Source organism: Acanthopagrus latus, chromosome 11 (assembly GCF_904848185.1).
Source record: "Acanthopagrus latus isolate v.2019 chromosome 11, fAcaLat1.1, whole genome shotgun sequence".
NCBI classification, from domain to species: domain Eukaryota; kingdom Metazoa; phylum Chordata; class Actinopteri; order Spariformes; family Sparidae; genus Acanthopagrus; species Acanthopagrus latus.
The window spans coordinates 6,959,676-6,978,239 of record NC_051049.1 but is presented as its reverse complement, the minus strand read 5'-3'; the positions used below and the strand labels follow the sequence as shown (position 1 = coordinate 6,978,239).

General features: G+C 42.9%; 1 protein-coding gene and 1 long non-coding RNA gene across 8 annotated transcripts; one reads left to right on the top strand and one right to left on the bottom strand.

The window, feature by feature from the left end:
- Positions 1–65: 65 nt before the first annotated feature.
- On the top strand, positions 66–10,476 carry LOC119028164. 2 transcript variants are annotated; one of them, XR_005077624.1, is made up of 3 exons: positions 66–505; positions 621–852; positions 9,696–10,476. It is a non-coding gene; the product is annotated as an uncharacterized LOC119028164 (long non-coding RNA). The 2 variants fall into 2 exon arrangements; XR_005077623.1 differs by lacking the exon at positions 9,696–10,476 and having other exon boundaries at positions 621–2,840.
- Positions 2,272–18,452, bottom strand: slain2 (SLAIN motif family, member 2). Of its 6 annotated transcripts, none has more exons than XM_037113770.1 (10): positions 17,733–18,452; positions 14,158–14,300; positions 8,835–9,002; positions 8,566–8,739; positions 8,135–8,488; positions 7,910–8,056; positions 6,618–6,704; positions 4,753–4,791; positions 4,064–4,277; positions 2,272–3,972 (listed from the first exon to the last, which is right to left on the bottom strand). In XM_037113770.1, the coding sequence occupies exons 1-10, from the start codon at positions 18,215–18,217 to the stop codon at positions 3,909–3,911; spliced, it is 1,875 nt and encodes a 624-aa protein (XP_036969665.1). In that variant the 5' UTR covers positions 18,218–18,452; the 3' UTR covers positions 2,272–3,908. The 6 variants fall into 6 exon arrangements, with proteins under 6 accessions (XP_036969665.1, XP_036969666.1, XP_036969667.1 ...); XM_037113771.1 differs by having other exon boundaries at positions 6,618–6,701; XM_037113772.1 differs by lacking the exon at positions 4,753–4,791.
- Positions 18,453–18,564: the final 112 nt, after the last annotated feature.

The following is an 18,564-nucleotide window of genomic DNA, read 5'->3' as shown; positions in this document are numbered from 1 at the left end:
AAAAAAATAATATAGCAGCATAAAGCCTTTTGTGGCTCCAGAGGAAGCTGCATGTCATCTGTTAAATCGCCTTCAGTGATGTCATTCAGTGGCTCTGCTGCATTGTGGGTAATGTAGGCGCCTGTAGAAGAAGAACTCATGGAATAAAAGAGGTGAGATCTCTGGTTCTGAGTCATCCATTTTGGTGAATTTCTTTTGCGTGTGTGTCCATAATGAGTCCACCAGTGTTATAGGAGGGCCTACATTACCCACAATGCAACGGACACCACTGGAGATTAAATGCTGTTTCCTCTGGAGCCACAAAAGACTTTATACTCCTTTTTCACACATGCAGTTGTATTCCCTGAGTCATGTAAACACACTTTAAGATATTAAAATGGTGGAGTTGCCCTTTAAATGTTTACTTTAATTTAACTGTTGTTTGTTAATCTTTCAGCTTGCTCACTCAGCCCATCATTTTCTTCAAACTACACCCGAACATGAACATCTTCTGATTGTACCTTGTGTAAGTATGACAACATAAATGTTGTGTTCTGCTGCATTGCTCCTCACAATAGTTGATTATTGTCAGTAGAGCATCACTTTACTTTGATTTGTCCACTGTGTCTGTGTTTCTGCAGCCTGGCCAGTATGAGCCTCAGAGTGACACTCCTGTATATCAGGCTGTGACGCCACACGCAGAGGAAGCCAAATATCCAGAGATAATAAATGCTCTGACGTCACGCGTCCTCAGGGCACGGAGGCTGGAGTGGGACGGGACAGTTTGCACCAGTCGGTGACTCAGGCTTTCATCCGTCTCCTCCCCTTCCAGGAGACGCACCGTGTCCCCCATTAACCAACGGGTGAATCCAGGTACGTAACGCATTAGATATGTGTGTGCGGAATACATAATGTGTCACCTTCCTCTTAACAGCTGTAAAGTGGACGGACACAGTTTCATGTGAGCTTGCACTAATTATATACTGAAGTAGCCAATCCAGCTCAACATATCCAGTGTGAACGTCCCAGCATAGATGAGACTTGACCTCTGTCCATTTGTATTAAGTCTCTGCTGCAGATTTCAGCTCGTCCAATTGAAAGACAGGCAGTTATTTTGAGTCATGTGACTCATAAGGTAGCCTGATTCATACGTCCACACGGATACAGATTAATAAATTCAGAATATGTTTTGAGAGGGTTGAACGATGTGATCCTCCTCGTTGTTGGCAGTTTTGGCAGTTTCTATCTTTTGCATGTGAACTTGAACTAAAAGAAGTGAAATACTTTGATTTATAAGTTCACTGTCATGCCTTTAGACCTACCCTTTTTAAGTAACACCAGGTTATTTCCCAGAGTTAAGACGCAACAATGAAATTATTGACAGTAACAGATTTGGATGTGCCTTTTTGATGAAGTGGTTCGTATCGACGCACCTCTGATGTTGTAAACTGTTGATATTCTGCTGTTTAAGCTGTTGTTTTTTTTAAAAGTTAGAGCTTAGTTTGAACCAGGACACATAAAATCAGAACGATTACAGCTGTTAAGTTGCTTTGCTGAAAGACTGAACAATATTTGATTTATTTTGATAGATGATAGGGTTGGTAGTTTGTCCATTTAATCTTCTCTGAAAAAATTATAAATTCAGTTGTGATTTTTACTGTACTCTGTATGAAATGAGTTCATTCCCTTACATATGGAAACAATGTTTTGTAGGCTGGTGCGTCTCTTCTGCTCCACAAAGTTTAATTTATGATGGTATGTTGTGACACTTTTTACCTTTATTAACATGGCTCCTGGATATTGTACCTACCCGTATTATGATTTAATATTTTGATCAATCTTTAAGCCATACTTACTGGATACTTTAATCTTTTGTTATTTTATAATTGTATGATAAGTACTGGTATCTGTTGAATTCTTACACCTTTTTCAGTCACTTTTCAAGCATTTTCAGAATTCTTCCAGCAACTTGTATCTTTGGTGAATTACATATGAAAATAATTATTATTTTACATATTCACATTAAATCAAATGTTATTGTGCTGTGAGCAGCCAGAATAATGTTTCATAAAGGCACCACATACGGTTGATGGATTGAGGGATGTGCATGTTTTAAAATGTGCCACCTGTCTGTAGGAAGACTTGTCATCCTATATAACATGGCTGAGACAATATAAAACAAATATTATGATAGTTAAGCTGTTAGTTTCATGCAGAAGTGTTTTCAAGGACTTAAAGCACTCGTACAAATCCTGTAAAATACGCTGAGGATCCACAAAAATGCAAAAGAAAGAACAACTTTTCTGCTTTTATTTGAAATGTGAATTTACACAGGGAAACTGAATGTCATGTTTGTGGTTATAAAAAAAAGTTCAATAACAAAAACTTTCACACAAAAGGTGTGGTTGGTATGTCTTTTTGCAACATTCGTTGTAGCTTCCCACTGAATCTGAGCTCAGACAGAGGCACCTCTCTCTTTAATAAATAGTTTCATTTACAGGATGAGTAGTTAGATATAAATATGAAGGCGCATTTAAAACTTTTTTTAAAAGCAATTATAAATGTATTGATTCAATTACAAAAAAAAAACAAAAAACAAAAAGGCAAGCAAATCAACCAAGCAGAGATGCACGATGGCAAAGAATATTGGCAAAAGCAGAAATTGGCACAAAATGATAAACGAACAAACAAAGCAAGATGTTCAAACTCAAGTGAAACTTTAAATTATAGGCACTAGTTTCATAACACCCACCACACCAATGATCAGAACAACTTCCCTAACACTGGCACACTGATTCTTTTCATAGCACAAGAGGTAAAAGCCAGCAAAACTTATTCATCTTGACATCTTTTTCAAGACATTTTCCTTTTTTTTTTCATGGCATGAATGATATACACTGACATAAATCTGTTATGGGAATTTACTGAAAAACTTGAAAGTTTCCCTGGTTTCATTGGCTGAATGGGGACAAAATATGTTTTTGGGTTCAGGTTTTCTTTTCCAATAGATACGTTTGTTAAGACGTCAGATATAACTCAGAACTAATGTTAAACTGACCAAGCACTTGAATGGAAAAGTAAAATCTTGGCACAAATCAGAACTGAGGCTTTGGCCGAGGTGTCGTAGATCACCCGGGTTTCTCACAAGTCCTGATTTGTCCCTTTGAAAACAATAAAAGGCTTTGGAGAGTTAGCTCGCAGTTGAGGTTCAAAATGTACATTTTAAACAATTGAAATCTTCAAAGAAAATACTGATATGGATTGTTTGGACATACATTTCATAAATAATTTGAATAAATAATTTCCAAAACAAACTTGTGCATACATTCTGGCTGATTTTACAAGAGGAAAGATTCTTAAAAGTCATAGCCACACAGAGGTGCTTTCACTGTTGCAAGACATCCACAGTTCTCTAATGTTATGGGACATTTTCACCTGCACAGCATCATCATAGAGATCGCTCACCTACATCTGTTAAACACAGAGCATAAAGAGAGAAATGTGTGGAGACATTTCAACCTGAGGGAGGAGGAGAAAAGAACAGGGGGAGAGGAGTGGGAGGAAAGCCGGGCAATGAAGTGATATGGACTGTCTGAAAGATGACTGCAGGCAAACCAAGGCAGGCGACGCGTCCTCTGCTGGCTGAGCTGGAGTCGGGCTGGTTTCTTTGGCATTTTCTGGGCAATCTGCACTACATGCCTGACCCCTCCAGAGCCGGAGCCCACAGAGGAACACGATGGGAGGCCCTCTTTGATACGATGTGGACGCTGTCTTCTCCTTTTTTCTTTTTTTAAAATTCTCAAATGTTATATATTTCAGGGACATAGTCTCTCTCTTCACTGTAAAAGGTATCTAGGTAGATAAAGTGCCATGTTGTTATGTCCCCCTTGTGTTGATCGTTTGATTGGAGAGCCCCCTGCTGGCCCATCTCAGTAACAACCTTCTCTCCAGTTTTCCCCTGTGCTGCTGAAGGTCCGAGGAGCAGGAAGAGATCTGAGAGAGAAAAAAAAAGATGGTTAAATTTGATCTTCATTCATTTATCATTGAGGCTGGCGTGTGTTATGTATGTGTGTGGTGTACATACCTGCGCACAGGTTGGGCTAGTTTGCTGCGAGGCAGAGGGATCCCCCCTCCTGCAGAGGAAGAAGCACTGGGGCGGGGCAGGCCGCTGCGTGGAGCAGGCAGGGAGCGGGTGGGCGTGGAGGTGGCAGAATTGGGGTTGGATGTGGCCTTTACCGGCTGCCGCAAGGCCAGTGGGGACGGGGTGGCTGGAGTCCGCAGCTTACTTGGAGAGGGGACTGAAGACAGGCAGAGCAGGATTACAGTCAGGTACAACTGTATTGTGTCTTTGTCTATAAAATGCTTTGTTAGGTTTGAGTCCGACACTAGTTTAACAACTAAGGTATGATCACAATGGTGTGAGATAGATACAATATGATACCTTTAAAACAAAACATCTATCAAACACAGAAACGTATGCGGGTCTTTGTTAACCACAGTCAGCACAAATGAAGTCAAACCTGTTATGATGCAAGTTTAGAAACCAAAATCAAATGCAACTACATTTAAAAACAACACATAATACACAAAAAGGCTAATCAGCTCAGCTGCTTTCTATGATTCTAGATGCACTGACAGAATGAGGTGATACACACATATTCTAGTGAAAACCTAAAGCACATATCATTAGCACGACATCAATACGACCACGGCGTAGAACCACAATCACAATATTTTTTTAAAAAAAGGTGGAAACCCTCAGTGAATACTCACTGAAATCACCTTCTTCTCCAAAGCAACAGGAGAGTGGGACTAGACAAAGACGAAGACAACAGAGACAGACAAGCCTTAATTCAGAGCTGGGAGGAAGCTGCTGCTGCTGAGGATGGGCTTCAATGAGGTGTCTCTTACTGTCTGTGTGTTTTCTTAAACTGAAGAACTGAATGTGGCAAGTGACCCCTTGAGGTTATGTGTAGCAGTAGATAGTGATGATGGGCAGTGTTAAAAAGGCACTCAAAAATCATCCTTTAAAAGAAATATATATATCTGATTGCTGTCAAAAACAGATAAATATATTTGACTACTTCAGCTCTGGAGCAGCATGCATTTGCAAAGTAACTAAAGTTATCAAATAGTGGAGTGGAGTAAAAAGTTCATTATTTGCCTCCAAAGTGTGGTGGACTGCAAATAAAAGTAGCAGAAAATGGAAAAACTCAAGTACAACTACTTAAGAACAGTACATGAGCAGCAGTAAAAACTTCCTTCATTAAGGTTATGATGATAATCTTTATGAACATTTTGGAGGATGAACTGTTCTACATTACACAAAGAAGTTTATCTGCTATTTAGCCAACCCTCACTGTTGTACATGGGCTGGACAAATTAATAGAGAAATCCATAAATACCTTAGTCACATCAAATGCCCTTGAAACTTCTCACAACCAGTTAACACCTTTTATCTTTTGCCTGTGTGGTTTTGTCTAATTGAAAACCAAATAAACTGTTGATTAAAAAAAAGAAAAAAACCTGTCAGTATATGGAAAATTCAGTTCAGTAGCACCATAAACTACATCTTTGAAAATGGCTGTACAATTGACACAACACCTCTCTTAAACACTTAGCGTTTAGCAAAAACTTAACATTACAACCTTCATGAAGGGAGGCTTTACTGCAGGACATATAATACTAATTTTGGAATTAAATACTTAATATATTCTACTCATGTACTACTATAATGTACAGTGCAATATTAAGTGTAGTCACTCCTCTGTTGCAAATCCTGTCATACTTAAATAATTTGACTAACAGTACAAGTTGTCTGGAGGGAAATGTTGTTGCTAAGGGTTGCAGTTACTATTCGACACAGGTAAATAAGCTGCTCCCATCACTGCGTGACATGGCGTAAAAGTGATTTACAGCGATTCGCAGTTTACATGGTTGAAGACTTTTATGTAAACTTAACGTTAACTTCAGAGAAGAGTTGGCTAGTTTACTGTAACACATTAGAAATGTGTACTGAGTCGAGGGAGTCAATATAACTGAAGTCGTACTTCATGTACACTGATATGAAACTACAACAACGTGAATGTCGAAAGTTATGCTAACTGCTAATAATGCATGGAACTGAAGCCAAGTTAAGATGGCCGCCGAAGATGAACAGCTGAATGGAACTTTTCTTTTCATGTAGCCAGAGAGTCATGTGACTCTGATCGCCAACCATGGACCAGCAACAGCACACAATCACTGTTTTGACATTTCTGAACCAATTACTACAGGAACTCGACACCGTCCTTCTGCAGATCCGCTCTGCCTTTAAAGTACAAACATTACATTCTGTCAGTATGGTGGCAAACCTGTGTGAGTCAACTCAAGCCCATCACTGCCAACAACAACCTTCTTCTTCACCTCGTTCTTTAAAATAAACCAGGCTAAACCTGCCCTCAGTGAAATGTCAAGCTGGCAACTAGTTCTTCACTGCACCTTCCTCAGCTCAATACAATACAGTGACATTATCATTTACTCTCTGCATCAGTAGTCTTCAGTACACATGCAGCTGACACTAGTAAGTCATAAACTGTGCGCATGTCTGTGGTGAGACGACCTCACAGCCTCCAGCTGGTTTAGGAGCAGGCTGTTACCTCGCAGGGCAGTTGGGCTTTGGAGGTGTTGTTTGGGCTTCGGGGAGGAGCGAGAAGGGGTGGAGTATCTCGGGAGCTGAGCTGCTGCTGGAAAACAGGGACATTTCAGACTTCATTCTGCCTGAGATTCACAGTGTTACTGAAGGGGGGAAAAAAAAGGGGGCTGTGGAGGCAGAGAGAGCCACAGAAGCCCCGAGGTGCAGCTGGAGGCCACTAGGGGGCAATACAGCCAAACATTCATAGCTTGTCCCAGCTTCACTTAAGTGGCGCAGCAGCAGGCTGTCAGAGCAAAGTGTCAGTGCCACGGTCAGTTTCAACAGCCCATCTAACCAGACTCAGCACAGACTGAGAGATTGAGGCTGGTTTTTGTTACACATGCTTTAAGAGAAGACGGTGAGAGAGGCAGAAATTCAGGTGTCTCGCATGCCCAGTGCAGCCAAAGCTCAGATGGAAAACACACACAACTATCAAGACAGTAAACCTTTCTCTATAAACCAAAGTATACATATCAATGCAGCTGTAATGTAAAGGCTCAGGCCACATGGACGCCTGCCAATCAGAGGGCTGGTTAAGACAGGATGAAGGCAGTCAGTACACATTTAACGAGCTGAAACCTGCCCTTTGCCCCCCGTGCTCTCTGCCTCTAGTAACACACAGAGATTACTCTTCTGGATTAAGGACAACACCATTACCTTTATCTCCCATTACAGGATTACATCAAATGGATACTCTTAGCGCACAGAGGTTGGATTCTGAGCTCTTAATGAACACAAAACCCTTGGAAACGAAATGTAAAACATTGTTAGTGTGGCTGATTCCAGGAGTCGCCCCGGATACTCAGTGTTGCCGGCACCATGCTCTCGATTGTGCTGAATGGATGGGTGTGTTTCTTTGAAGTGAGAGGAAGGATGCGCGTGAAAAAAAAAAGATATTACAACTGCAGATGATCAAAGACAAAGAAGAGGATCCCCGATACACCAAAGCCATGGCAGTACAAAGCAGCACAGTTCTCGTGCTGTAGGTGCAGCCAGAAGGATTAACAGAATTCCCATTTGCACAGTGACGAAGAGGAGAATACACAGCCTGTCATGTTTCTGAATGTTTGGTATACACGGAGAGCACAAACAAATATTAATATATGTCAGCAGACAACAGTGACATCAGTGATGAATCTGCTGCAGTGTAAACGTTCATTTACAACTTTGGAGGTTTTTGCGTGTGTGTCTGCAGTAAAATAGATTCAGATAAAAACATCACCTGTTGTTTGTGTACATGTCCGTCACAATACTCACTAGCAGACTGGCTCTGGTGTCGAGGAGAGCCGCCGTTTGGCACTTGCAGGTTGGACTCGCAGCTGCGGCTGTTCTTCACAGGTTCCGGGGCCTGTGCCGTTGTCGCCGAAGAGCGCGTGAGGTTGGGAAGACTGCGACGCAGTTTTTCTGCAACAGCGGCAACAGCAGACACTTAGCTCAGGCGAAATGACAGAGTCCAGAATCACACTGATGTCCTCCACTTACCTTCGTTCTTCACCACGTTGGTCTGCAGGTCGTGCCCGTGGCCCTGCAGCGAGTGGCGAGGCTGCTGCAGGCGGCTGATGATGGGCTGAGGCGAGCCGCGGCTGTGGCTGTAATCGATGGAGCGGGCGGGGGAGCGAGAGCGGGGTGAATTCCTGGGGGAAGCGCGTGGAGAGTGTCGAGGGGAGGGGCTGAAGCGGTTGGAGGGCAGGTGGAAGGCCGGGTGCACCGCCTCCTCTTCGTCCTCCAGACTGTGCGCATCTAACTCCTGGTCACTGAAGGTGCTGCGCCGCAACGAGTGGCAGGATGAACCTGAGCTCCGCCTGGATGCTGTTGCGGCGTAGTCTTGTCTCAAACCTGACAAACATGGACGCACAGTTACAACACACTCTGAAACAAGCTAAAACCTGGAGGGAGCTGGTACAGGTACATACTCTCTTCCTGCATGCGTGCCAGTATCTGGACATCAGTGACATCGTTGAGTTTGTAGGTGTTGGACGAGCCCACTGAGTCCTCATCCATCTCTGACGTGCTCAGCTCACTGTCCACTGATGACTGCGGGCTCACCGCCGGAGGATTCCTCTCTGCTGCTGCGTTTCGCTGGTGTGCTGGCGAGGAAAAGATGTGTGAACACTTCAGTGAGTCACGTTCAGCAACAACATTATATTCTGTAACTGTTACCGAACTGTACAGAGAGCCATACCTGCGTTCCCAGGAATTAGCTGCTGTCTGACAATGGGCACTCTGCTGGGGGTTGAGGAGGGGGAGTTGAAGCCACTGCTGTAGGGGCTGTTGGCTGCGTTTGTGCTATACGGACTACCATAACCCTGCTGGTTGTAGGGGCTTCCATACAGGCTCCTGCGCTTGTTAGCTGTAGAGTCACAGAACAGAAACAAATATCAGTCAGGTCCCAGATTTGGTGCAATTACATCAATAGTTCATCCCCTCAAAATACAACAGAATATTTAAAAAAACAAATTCCTCTTTATGTTTAAATTTCTCACAACACATTCTCATTTCTCATTCTCATTTCACAGATTAGTGTAATAAAAAGTAAGTGCAGACTGCCTGTCAGTGGAAGGTGATATGTAAAACATAGCATACAAAATGAGGACAAATCCACTCTGAAAACTCGCTTCACTTGCTCTGTTTGTTAACATACTACATCTATACATACTGTAGTCCATAAAAGACCCTGACGAAGCCTGCGGCTAACAGCCGACACTCTTATGAAAGCTCCACAGTGTGCTAGCAGTCTGCTCGAGTCTCTTAAAGCGTATGCTGAGTGTGGGCCTGATAGAGTTCCTGCAACATCAGCCGGGAGAATCACTTAACAATGCACGCCATTCAATCCATACGCGGAGAGCACAATGCAATTCTCTGTGAGAGCAGCAGTCAAAGGCTCCAGTCTCCAGATCTGTGGTCTCAGTCATGAGATCTGATTCTGGGCAGTTTGCTGGACACTGTTGTAGTTTGGTGGTTTGGGTGGTTAATGTCTCTGAAGTTCACTCTTTACCAATCCCCCTCTCTCTCTCTCTGTCTCTGACTGGATGTGTTTACACAGCTGGGTGGTGACTGGAAAGGAGCCTGTTAAGATCAGCCACCTCCCTTCACTTGTTCCCTCTCCTCCTGGTGCTCTGCACTCTGTCTTCCTGCATTATTTAAGAAATACCATCATGTCCACTCTGCTGCCATCCGCATGGATCAGCTGCTGAGGAATGTCAACAACACTGCAGCATGTCGGCCTGTGACGCCGCACGCTTTAAATGGATGCTTTGTCGGGGTGGGCATCTCTGGGAAGTTCAGGATTCCATTCTGATTAAAGGGCCAACAGTTGATTAGATGACGATTATCGATTGGGTTTTAAAATTCAGATTATTGATGTCTGACATCGAGAGAATGACAATACATCTCAGAATTGATTTTCCCCTGACGCTTTGTTTTCGTCATTTTGTAATGCTCAAGGATGATGGTACATGCAACTAATTGGCAGTAAATAAGTAATTACGAGTGAATAGTGATTAATTCAGGATTTGTAAGCCTACAAAGTCCTCAGATTTTGGGAAATGCTAAATGTAATGGTTTTCAAATACATTCCTTCATATAATATTTTATACTAAACAATCCTCTTGGCATATTTGTTGTCTTCTGAAACTATCAGGCAAACATACAATCAAAGTTTTTAGCAGCCATCAAACTACAGAACTCGAAGCAGTAAAGATCTCCAGGACCTCCAGAGGAACTACAGTGAGAACAGAGAGAGAATTTAGTCCTCTCTAAAATTAATTGAGAATGTGAACACAAAAAGAACTGAGTTGCTTTTCTGTTGGTCCACTTAAAGAGGACTATATGTGAAAACAACCTAAGTTAAATAAACAGATTGAAACAATTCAATGTTGTAGTCGACATTCAAATCCAAAACCTCAACTGTGAGCTCTTGTGGCTAAAGATTTGCATGAACACACCACTGACAAACAGGAACACTTCTGTGAGTGCTTACAAACGCAAATCAGCTCATGTCTTCTATTAAGTGGAGCAAACACATAAGAAAAACTCTCATCTTGACAGCTTAGAGTTCCGTGTCACACTTTAGAGATGATTAAATGACATCACGCCCTGTCGCAGCATATTGTCACAGACCAATCTAAAGGGATCTGCAGCAAAGGGACCAAACCAAAATAGAGTGTCCTCAAATCCTCATGTCCTAAAACAAGAAAAGAAGTCAGCGAAGAGAGAAGTGCTGTTTCTACCAGCTTTAATTGATTTACTGTGATATGAAATTGTGCTGGAGGATTTTCCGTCTTGGCTTTTCAGCTGCGGAAACTTTGGGGTAGTTTCCACAGGCCGAGAAAAAAGAGTCAGCACACAAGAGCCTGATATAAAATGAAGTACTGGAGGGCTTAAATGGTGAGGATGAAATGGAAGACAAAGCTTGGCATTGAGGTAAAAAATGAAATAGAAGAGCCTGCGAACATATCACAAGAGAAGAGCAAACAGAGGAACTTTTGTAAAAGAGACAGATAAATACCAGAAAGTAGAGCAGGACTGAAACTGGTAGAGACTTGCAACAAGGAGGTGAACTGAATGTTCAGCCTGAGGTTTGAGAAAAGACAAAGCTTTAATGAGCAGGAGAAGGGCAGGTCAGCTATGTGACTGTGGTTTGGACCTCCAGGGTCCTGTATGTGCACTGAATCAACAGCGCAGCACAGCTGTCAGAGCAGCAGCATGGAAAAAGTGTTCAGCTCCGGCAGCACATGCTGCGACTTTTTATCAGGACTGTCTGACATGAAGAAGACGAGTACAGTCAGCGCACTGCCGTCTCCTCCCTGTTGATCGTTACATAACTGAGGCACGTCATGTAGGGTTAGGATTTTTACAGGGTGTGCGCGGACAAAAGGCTCGGTCAACACTGACACTGTGAAGTTGAAAATATATGAAAGCCTTGTATGAGTGCGTAAGCTGGCACGGACGTATTATCTAGGCAGAAACAAACACTTCATGATACATAGAAGTCAACGCTTTGACTTCAATCTGACTCAAGTGAAGTCAAGATTTTTTTTTTTTCCTTCGCAAATTCCTCTGAGACAAACTCAAGCTGACACCATGGCAACAGGGTTTCCAGGCTCCTGCTAGAGACCGGGTGTGAAGGAGGGTAGCCGGGAGCCATGAGGGTGTGTCTGTGGCGAGTCTCTCTTTCGCTCAGATGCTCACTGCTTAAGATGTGCTGAGGCCAAAAAGAAAAATCTTCATTTTTTTTTTCATTTATTTGATTTAATAGTTTTAAATACATGTCAGGTAAATCTCAAGACTCCACAGAAAATCCTTGTTGTCCTGTCTTTGTGGAAGTGGTGACAACATCAGTGCTAACTGAGGACAGAAATGAAGGCAGAGGAGTGGATTGTATCAGTGACAGAGGGGATATTTTCAGGCCCCAGCAGGATGACGTTATCCCCCCTTTCCATACCTACAGTGATGATATCACCACTATCACCCCACTCAAGTGGCTCGCTCTGTGTAGTATTAGTCAGCTGCGAGTAATGTTGTGGGCTTTGTTCACCAATAGTCCTTTCCACGCAGGCTCCTAAAACCCAATCTTCAGTGTTTTGCCTGAGAAATAAGCCTAATCTCTGAGGAAGGAAACAGCCCATAGTGATCACAATAAAAGGAAAAGAGAAAGAGATTAATCCTGCTGTGTTTTGGTGAAAGTTGCCGAGCAAGTTTCCTGACTTCAACAAGATGAATCATACAAGAGATGTTTTCCCTGTTTGGATGTTCATAAAACATATCTGAACTGTGAACTGTGGGGGGGGGGGGGAAGAAAAACAACTCAAGGTCTGCACTCATTTAGCAGCCACTATCAACATATCCCAGTACGCATGGACGAGGAGGTGGCTGTGTGTCCAGGTGCTGTCTGGATATTTGCGCAACAGAGCTGAGATCACAGTGGACAACCTTCAGTGGCCTATTGCTCAACATGATCTGCCACATGGGCATACCACTGTCAAAATGGAAATGGCCCGGCTTAGTTTAGCTGCGAGGGTTTGAGGCCGGTCGTCCTCACTGAGGGACTGACTATAATTAGTGGCAGCCATAGCTCAGATATCAGACAGACAGAGCATAAAGGACTACAGACTAGGTAGAATGTTATAGATGAAATCACTAGATAATGTTTGATTTTGATTTACACTGAATGCAATCATGAAGTTCACCAGACAGATGTAATCTAAATGAATAAATACTCCACATGCTCGAAGCACCTAGGTGCAATCACACGTCACAGAATGATTAATATTTTGCACACCCCTTGGCGACGGTATAAATTAAGCATTATTTTTCACCCACGTTGCCAAAAAGGACCAACAAACAAGGAACCGCCATCACTATCAGCACCTCAAACACCTGATGATGTCATGGCTTTGACAATCATTTGCAGCACATTCATCCCATATCAAAAGAAGAAGAGACTACCAAAACGTACACACAGACATTCTAACAAACCCTCCACCAAGTCATAAAACAACAGCCTCTGCCATTTTCTCTTTAGAATAAGGGAAGATGAACTACACGAGGGAACCTCTCTGATTAATAATACCTGTGCTTTGTTTGTAATTGTGTGTACTAGCAGTGAAGTTATTTAGAGAAATAGGTGAGAATAACATATTTTAACCATTTATTTTGTGTTATGTGGTGCTTCAAAATCAATACATGGAAATAGAATGATTATTACAGGAGCTCAATTTAAGTTCTTTGTAGGAAGAATGATAGTAATAACAACATATATGGCCCCCTCTTGTCTTGCCTGCATTTAAACAAAAGCTCTATCTTGCCGGAACAAAAAATTCTTTATTTGCTATTTATATGACAATCATTTACAATGTTTTATTATCATTGTGGTTAAAGGTCTTACAGAGCAGTCACTAACAGCACAGCTGTAGAAAAATCACTGCTGTTTGACTTTATTTCTGTGCGTTGTTGCATCAATATACCAGTTCTGAGGTGTACCGCGGTGTAAAAACTTACGTATGTCAGTCGGAGTAAATTCGCCTATGTACCTTGTGTCTCTGTAGAGTCTTTGTAACTGACAATAATAACAATGATAATAATAATATTTGTGTAAAATCATATACCATGAAACCATGATATTTTCTGAGATGTCATACCATGAAAATCTCATACCGTTGCAAATCTAACCTTGACATGTAAATTGTGTCAAACTGATATGACTTTGTGCTTGTCTGGATAGAAGACCTACATTGTTTTATTGTTGTCAGACTCTGACCTGACTAAAATAGATGCAAAGTGATGTAGAATAACTTTTATGAGAAAGATGAAGATTCTGTCCTGCTAAAGTTTCATTCGCAATCCCTCCTAAAGCCAGGGTGGTATTTTCTAGCTAACCGCTTAAAGAGGGATTAATGAAGTGTGTCACTGATGTTGTTACTCTTTCTACTACTACTACTACCACTGCTGCTGCTGCAGCTGCTGCTGCTTAGACTGCATGTTTCATGTTAAATGAGGTTATTTACCTGACAGGGTGAGGTCCAGTCTGTGGATGAGGGAGCGCTTGGCTGATTCCATCTCAGGACTGGGGTTGTCAAGCGCTTGGCGGCACCACACGATGGGACTTAAGGTTTTCTGCAGGGGACTGTTGAGTTTGGCCTCATACAGCCTAGAAAAACAACAACAGAATACACAATCAGACTTAGTGAACTGCGTGTTCGGTAAAAGCAATACAAACGTATACATACACTGTCACTGTCGTGTCATCTCCCTCTAATGATGTCCGACCATGACTGACAGCTCACGCCTCATATGAGGTGTGACTCAGTAGCGCTCAGAGGAAATGAGATTGTGGGGATAAAACTGTTTGGACAGAGTTTTCTCATCAAAAGCTGCAGTGGCAATGACAGACAGAGCTTGCTGACACTGAAAATTACTATTTGTTTTAAATCAGATCTTCATCGTACTTAAATATTTAAACTATCAGAGTCCATCAATTATTTAAGATGCTGCTAAATAAGCACCACAAGTTAAAAATGTACGTAGCAGTGACTTTTAGATATCTTAAAGACTTGTCTCGACTCTTACAGGTCACATGTTGCATGTGTTCATTTAGCACAGACCAGTGTTAGCATTGATGACGATGCAACTTTCCGCTCCTGCTGCAGCAAACTTCAAGAATGGAGCACTGTCACTTAGCCCAGATTGTTTGGAAAAAGTCACTGGGTTCAGTGCTCAGTCAGCTGTATTGATTGGATCGTCAAACCCATTTAATACTGCCACTGGCCAATAATTTGTCCGTTTGTCGAGGAGAAGAGAAGAGAAGAGAAGAGAAGAGAAGAGAAGAGAAGAGAAGAGAAGAGAAGAGATTCCACTCTGTAGCGAAATCGGAGTCAGCAGCTGTCAGCTCTGTTGCAGCCATACAAGAAGCCTTTCATGATGAAAGCAGAAACACTACAGACAAGGAGGACTAGTGTAGAGAAATACAAGCTGAAATCTAGGACTGCACATTTTCACTGTTTATCAACACAAAGGCAGTCATTCACATTCACTACAGCACATAAATCTACCCCTGAGAGACCAAACACTTCATACATGACGTCCAAGCTCTGAAACAATGATATCTGTCATGTCCACATGCGGTTTGGAAGAGTGTGACATGAAGATATTGATAGGCAGTAGCACTGCAGGAGGGGAAGGCAGAATTTCAAATCCACTCTGATGCTAATTCAAGGATTACAGGAGTCTATGACAGGAACTGGCGAGAGCCTCACACTACACAGTAATCCCAGATATCAATCTGATCCAGAGGGCAGACAAACAGCCAGGGCATAATGAGAGTGGCTCTGCTGAGCATGAGTGAGCAATGTCTGAAAGTGGTCTGATGTCAAAAGGCTCAGAGGCTGGCACTGCTGCGAGCAAACGAGGGAAGACTTTGCTCTGAGCTGGCGTTCGACCAAATATGAGCTACATTTGGAGTAGTTTCAGGATCTATCATTAAGTTGGATCAGGAGCTACGCCCTAATGTTGCTTATTACAGTGTCATGATCATAGGAGACGCCAATCAAACAAACCCTTCCTGACAAGAGAGATAACAAGCATCATCCTCTGAAGAAGGCCATCATGTCATATCTAGTTTGTTTCTGTCCTAATTAAGGTCATCGAAAGTATCAATACTTAAGTGCTTCTTTGATGTCATCTGTTTAAGACCCTACAATAGCTGTTTTCGATGGTATTAAAGGGGTTCTGTGGAACTCCTGTGTTGTGTTGGAAGATGTTTGTTATTTTACCTTAGCGCACTCCATTTCTAATCTAACGTTAGATATTGCTGCTCTGAGAGGAGGCGCTGGATAACCTTTGGACTGTCAGGGAAAATACGACCTCCTAAGTCCTTCAAAAAGAAATCGGCAGTCCAGCAACGTTAAACCAACTTCTGTCTCCATCTACAGGCTTGCTAAGTGACCCGAGAGAGAGACGGGGAAGGTCTCATTTCTCAAGTCACGTTACTATCAGCTCACATGTGCACAACACGAACGTGACTAATACATTTTATTTGTTAGTTAGAGTATTCAGTGACCTCTTCTTTATGAGCAGTTCGAAAAAAAGAAAAAAAGTTGTTCTATTTTGTGGGCATGTAGTTTTTTATTCTTCTTGTCATGTATTAAACGAGGTATCAATTATATTTTTTATATTAGTATTGTATCAAAGTTTAAAATTCTGGTATTATGATAACCTCAACAGTCCACTCTGTAGTTTTGGGCAGTATAAACAAACTGACACAAGTTCATACTGTTTTGCTTTGTTTATATTTGACGGACCCTGCCACCTTTCTAGCTAAAAACATAATTTTCCTCTGAGAACAGCTTATTTATTCAGTTATGGAAAAAATATATATTTCTGTTTGTATTATTACCTTATTAAAAGCGTAAATATTACAATTCTGCGTAGGAATTTCCTCTCCAAAACTACATGGTGCCCCTTTAATCCTAATAGACTGTTTGCAAACCCTTTTGCCAAGTCTACATGTCTGATATTAGCCATGTGATGAAGACTCCTCTCAGTGTGCAACTCTGCCTCGTCGAGGGATTTTCCTTGAGTTGGGATGAGAAGCGAGTTTTAAGAGAGCTGCGCTAATCCAATCTTACACCAGAGTTTCAGGGATTACACTTCTAAAGTGTGCCTATGCAAAGCCACCTAACCCTGAAACGCCATAACTGCTCAGTGCTGAAGGAAATAATATTATCACAATGTATCAGGACAGGATTAAGAACAGGAGTGTGGGCTGTCAGGCTGCTTCTGATTCTAAGCGCACCAACATGATGCCAAAGGGTCATCCATGTCAATGTGACCCTTTTTGTGTTATTAATACCTAGAGTCTGTAATCCCTGCTCGTGATCAGCTTTTTGACACTGACACAGCATTTATTCCGACACGATGAGACTGAAGTCCTATTTCAGATCTCTTGCCTCCTCACTTGGTGCTGCAGAGAAGTTGTGGCTGTGTGCCAGCTGTTGGTGCGAAAGGGGAATTCGGAGGAGGAATATAACCATGGCTACCTCTCCCACATGGGCTGCTGGTAGCAGGAAAACAACTTTCACTTTAGCTGCACACACTGATCTCCTGCCTCCACTGTCATGCCAAGCCAAGCAATCTGCCACATCACAACATGAAAACGGTTCAACAGATGATCAGGGGACTGGAGGGTCCTGACAGCCGGGAGCCGCAGAGGCCTGCTGATCAGAAACAAATGCAGACAGGAAGGGAGGAAGAGATAATAATAGATAGAGATCCAGTATTGATTGTATGACAAAGCATGTCTACTGTGATCACACAGTCCGAGAAGGGGCTTGGCATCGCCCACATGACTTGCCAAACAACAACATCCCTCAGTCAGTGATCCCCAGTGAGACTCCTTCAAGCACAGATGACTTCAGATTGCACTGAAGCTACTATGATTGTTTATGCCAGACGTTTTGTCGTGGTGGATAATGTGCGGAGCAACTGTGCCCCAGCACTGGAGACACACACACACACACACACACACACACACACACACGGCTGTAAAAGGCGAAATACCTCCCAGGACAAGCCTGTCACTCACCAGCTGTCCTCGTCCTCGTGTAGACAGTCCATGTCTTCCAGATCTAAGATCTCCACTTCGTCCAGAATCGACGTTTCCCCTTCATCTGTGAAACCCCCGGTGGTGTCTGAATAAAGTGAGTTCATACTCGACACAGAGGCAGAAGCAGCCGATGCCCCCTCGTATTCATACGGCCTCCTGAAGCTGATGCCGTCGTAAGACAGTCTGGGGCTCAAACAGCGGTTATTCTCCAGCAGCCCACTGTAGCGACCCGTTCCGACGAACCCCACCCCAGGGAAGCCGGCCAGACCGGCTGCCATCCCGGCTGACAGCGACGACTCGTATCCGTCGCTGAGGGGTCTGTGGTTCCCTGACATCGCACCGGAAGGGGAAAACATCGTAGACCGACTCCGGAGCTGTTCGTTTTGCTGTTCTAGCTTCTTCACCAAGTCCTGGAGCTTCCGCACCTCCAAGTCCGCGTTGATATTTGAGTTGATATCCTCCATAGTGGCTCTCCTCAGCCCTACGAAAATATGGGTGGTCTGTGGTATTTTTAGTCCTTCCTCCGCCGACAGCTTATTTCTCTTCGTTTACTTCACTTTTATCTCCGTGTTCAAAGAAGACACTTTGGTGTTCGACCGACTTAAGAAGCTCAACATCGTCATCTTCTCCAGTTTGCCGTGCTCACGGGCAGGGTCGAGGCCATTTTCATAATACTCGTCACCAACTGTGAAAGACCAACAGGCGGCGGATAACACACGTCACCGCGTAGAGCGTCGGGAGCGAGCACGTAACCAACACCTATTTGCACGTGCACAGTTAACTAGTCTGGTACAAAGGCGTTTAACGTTAT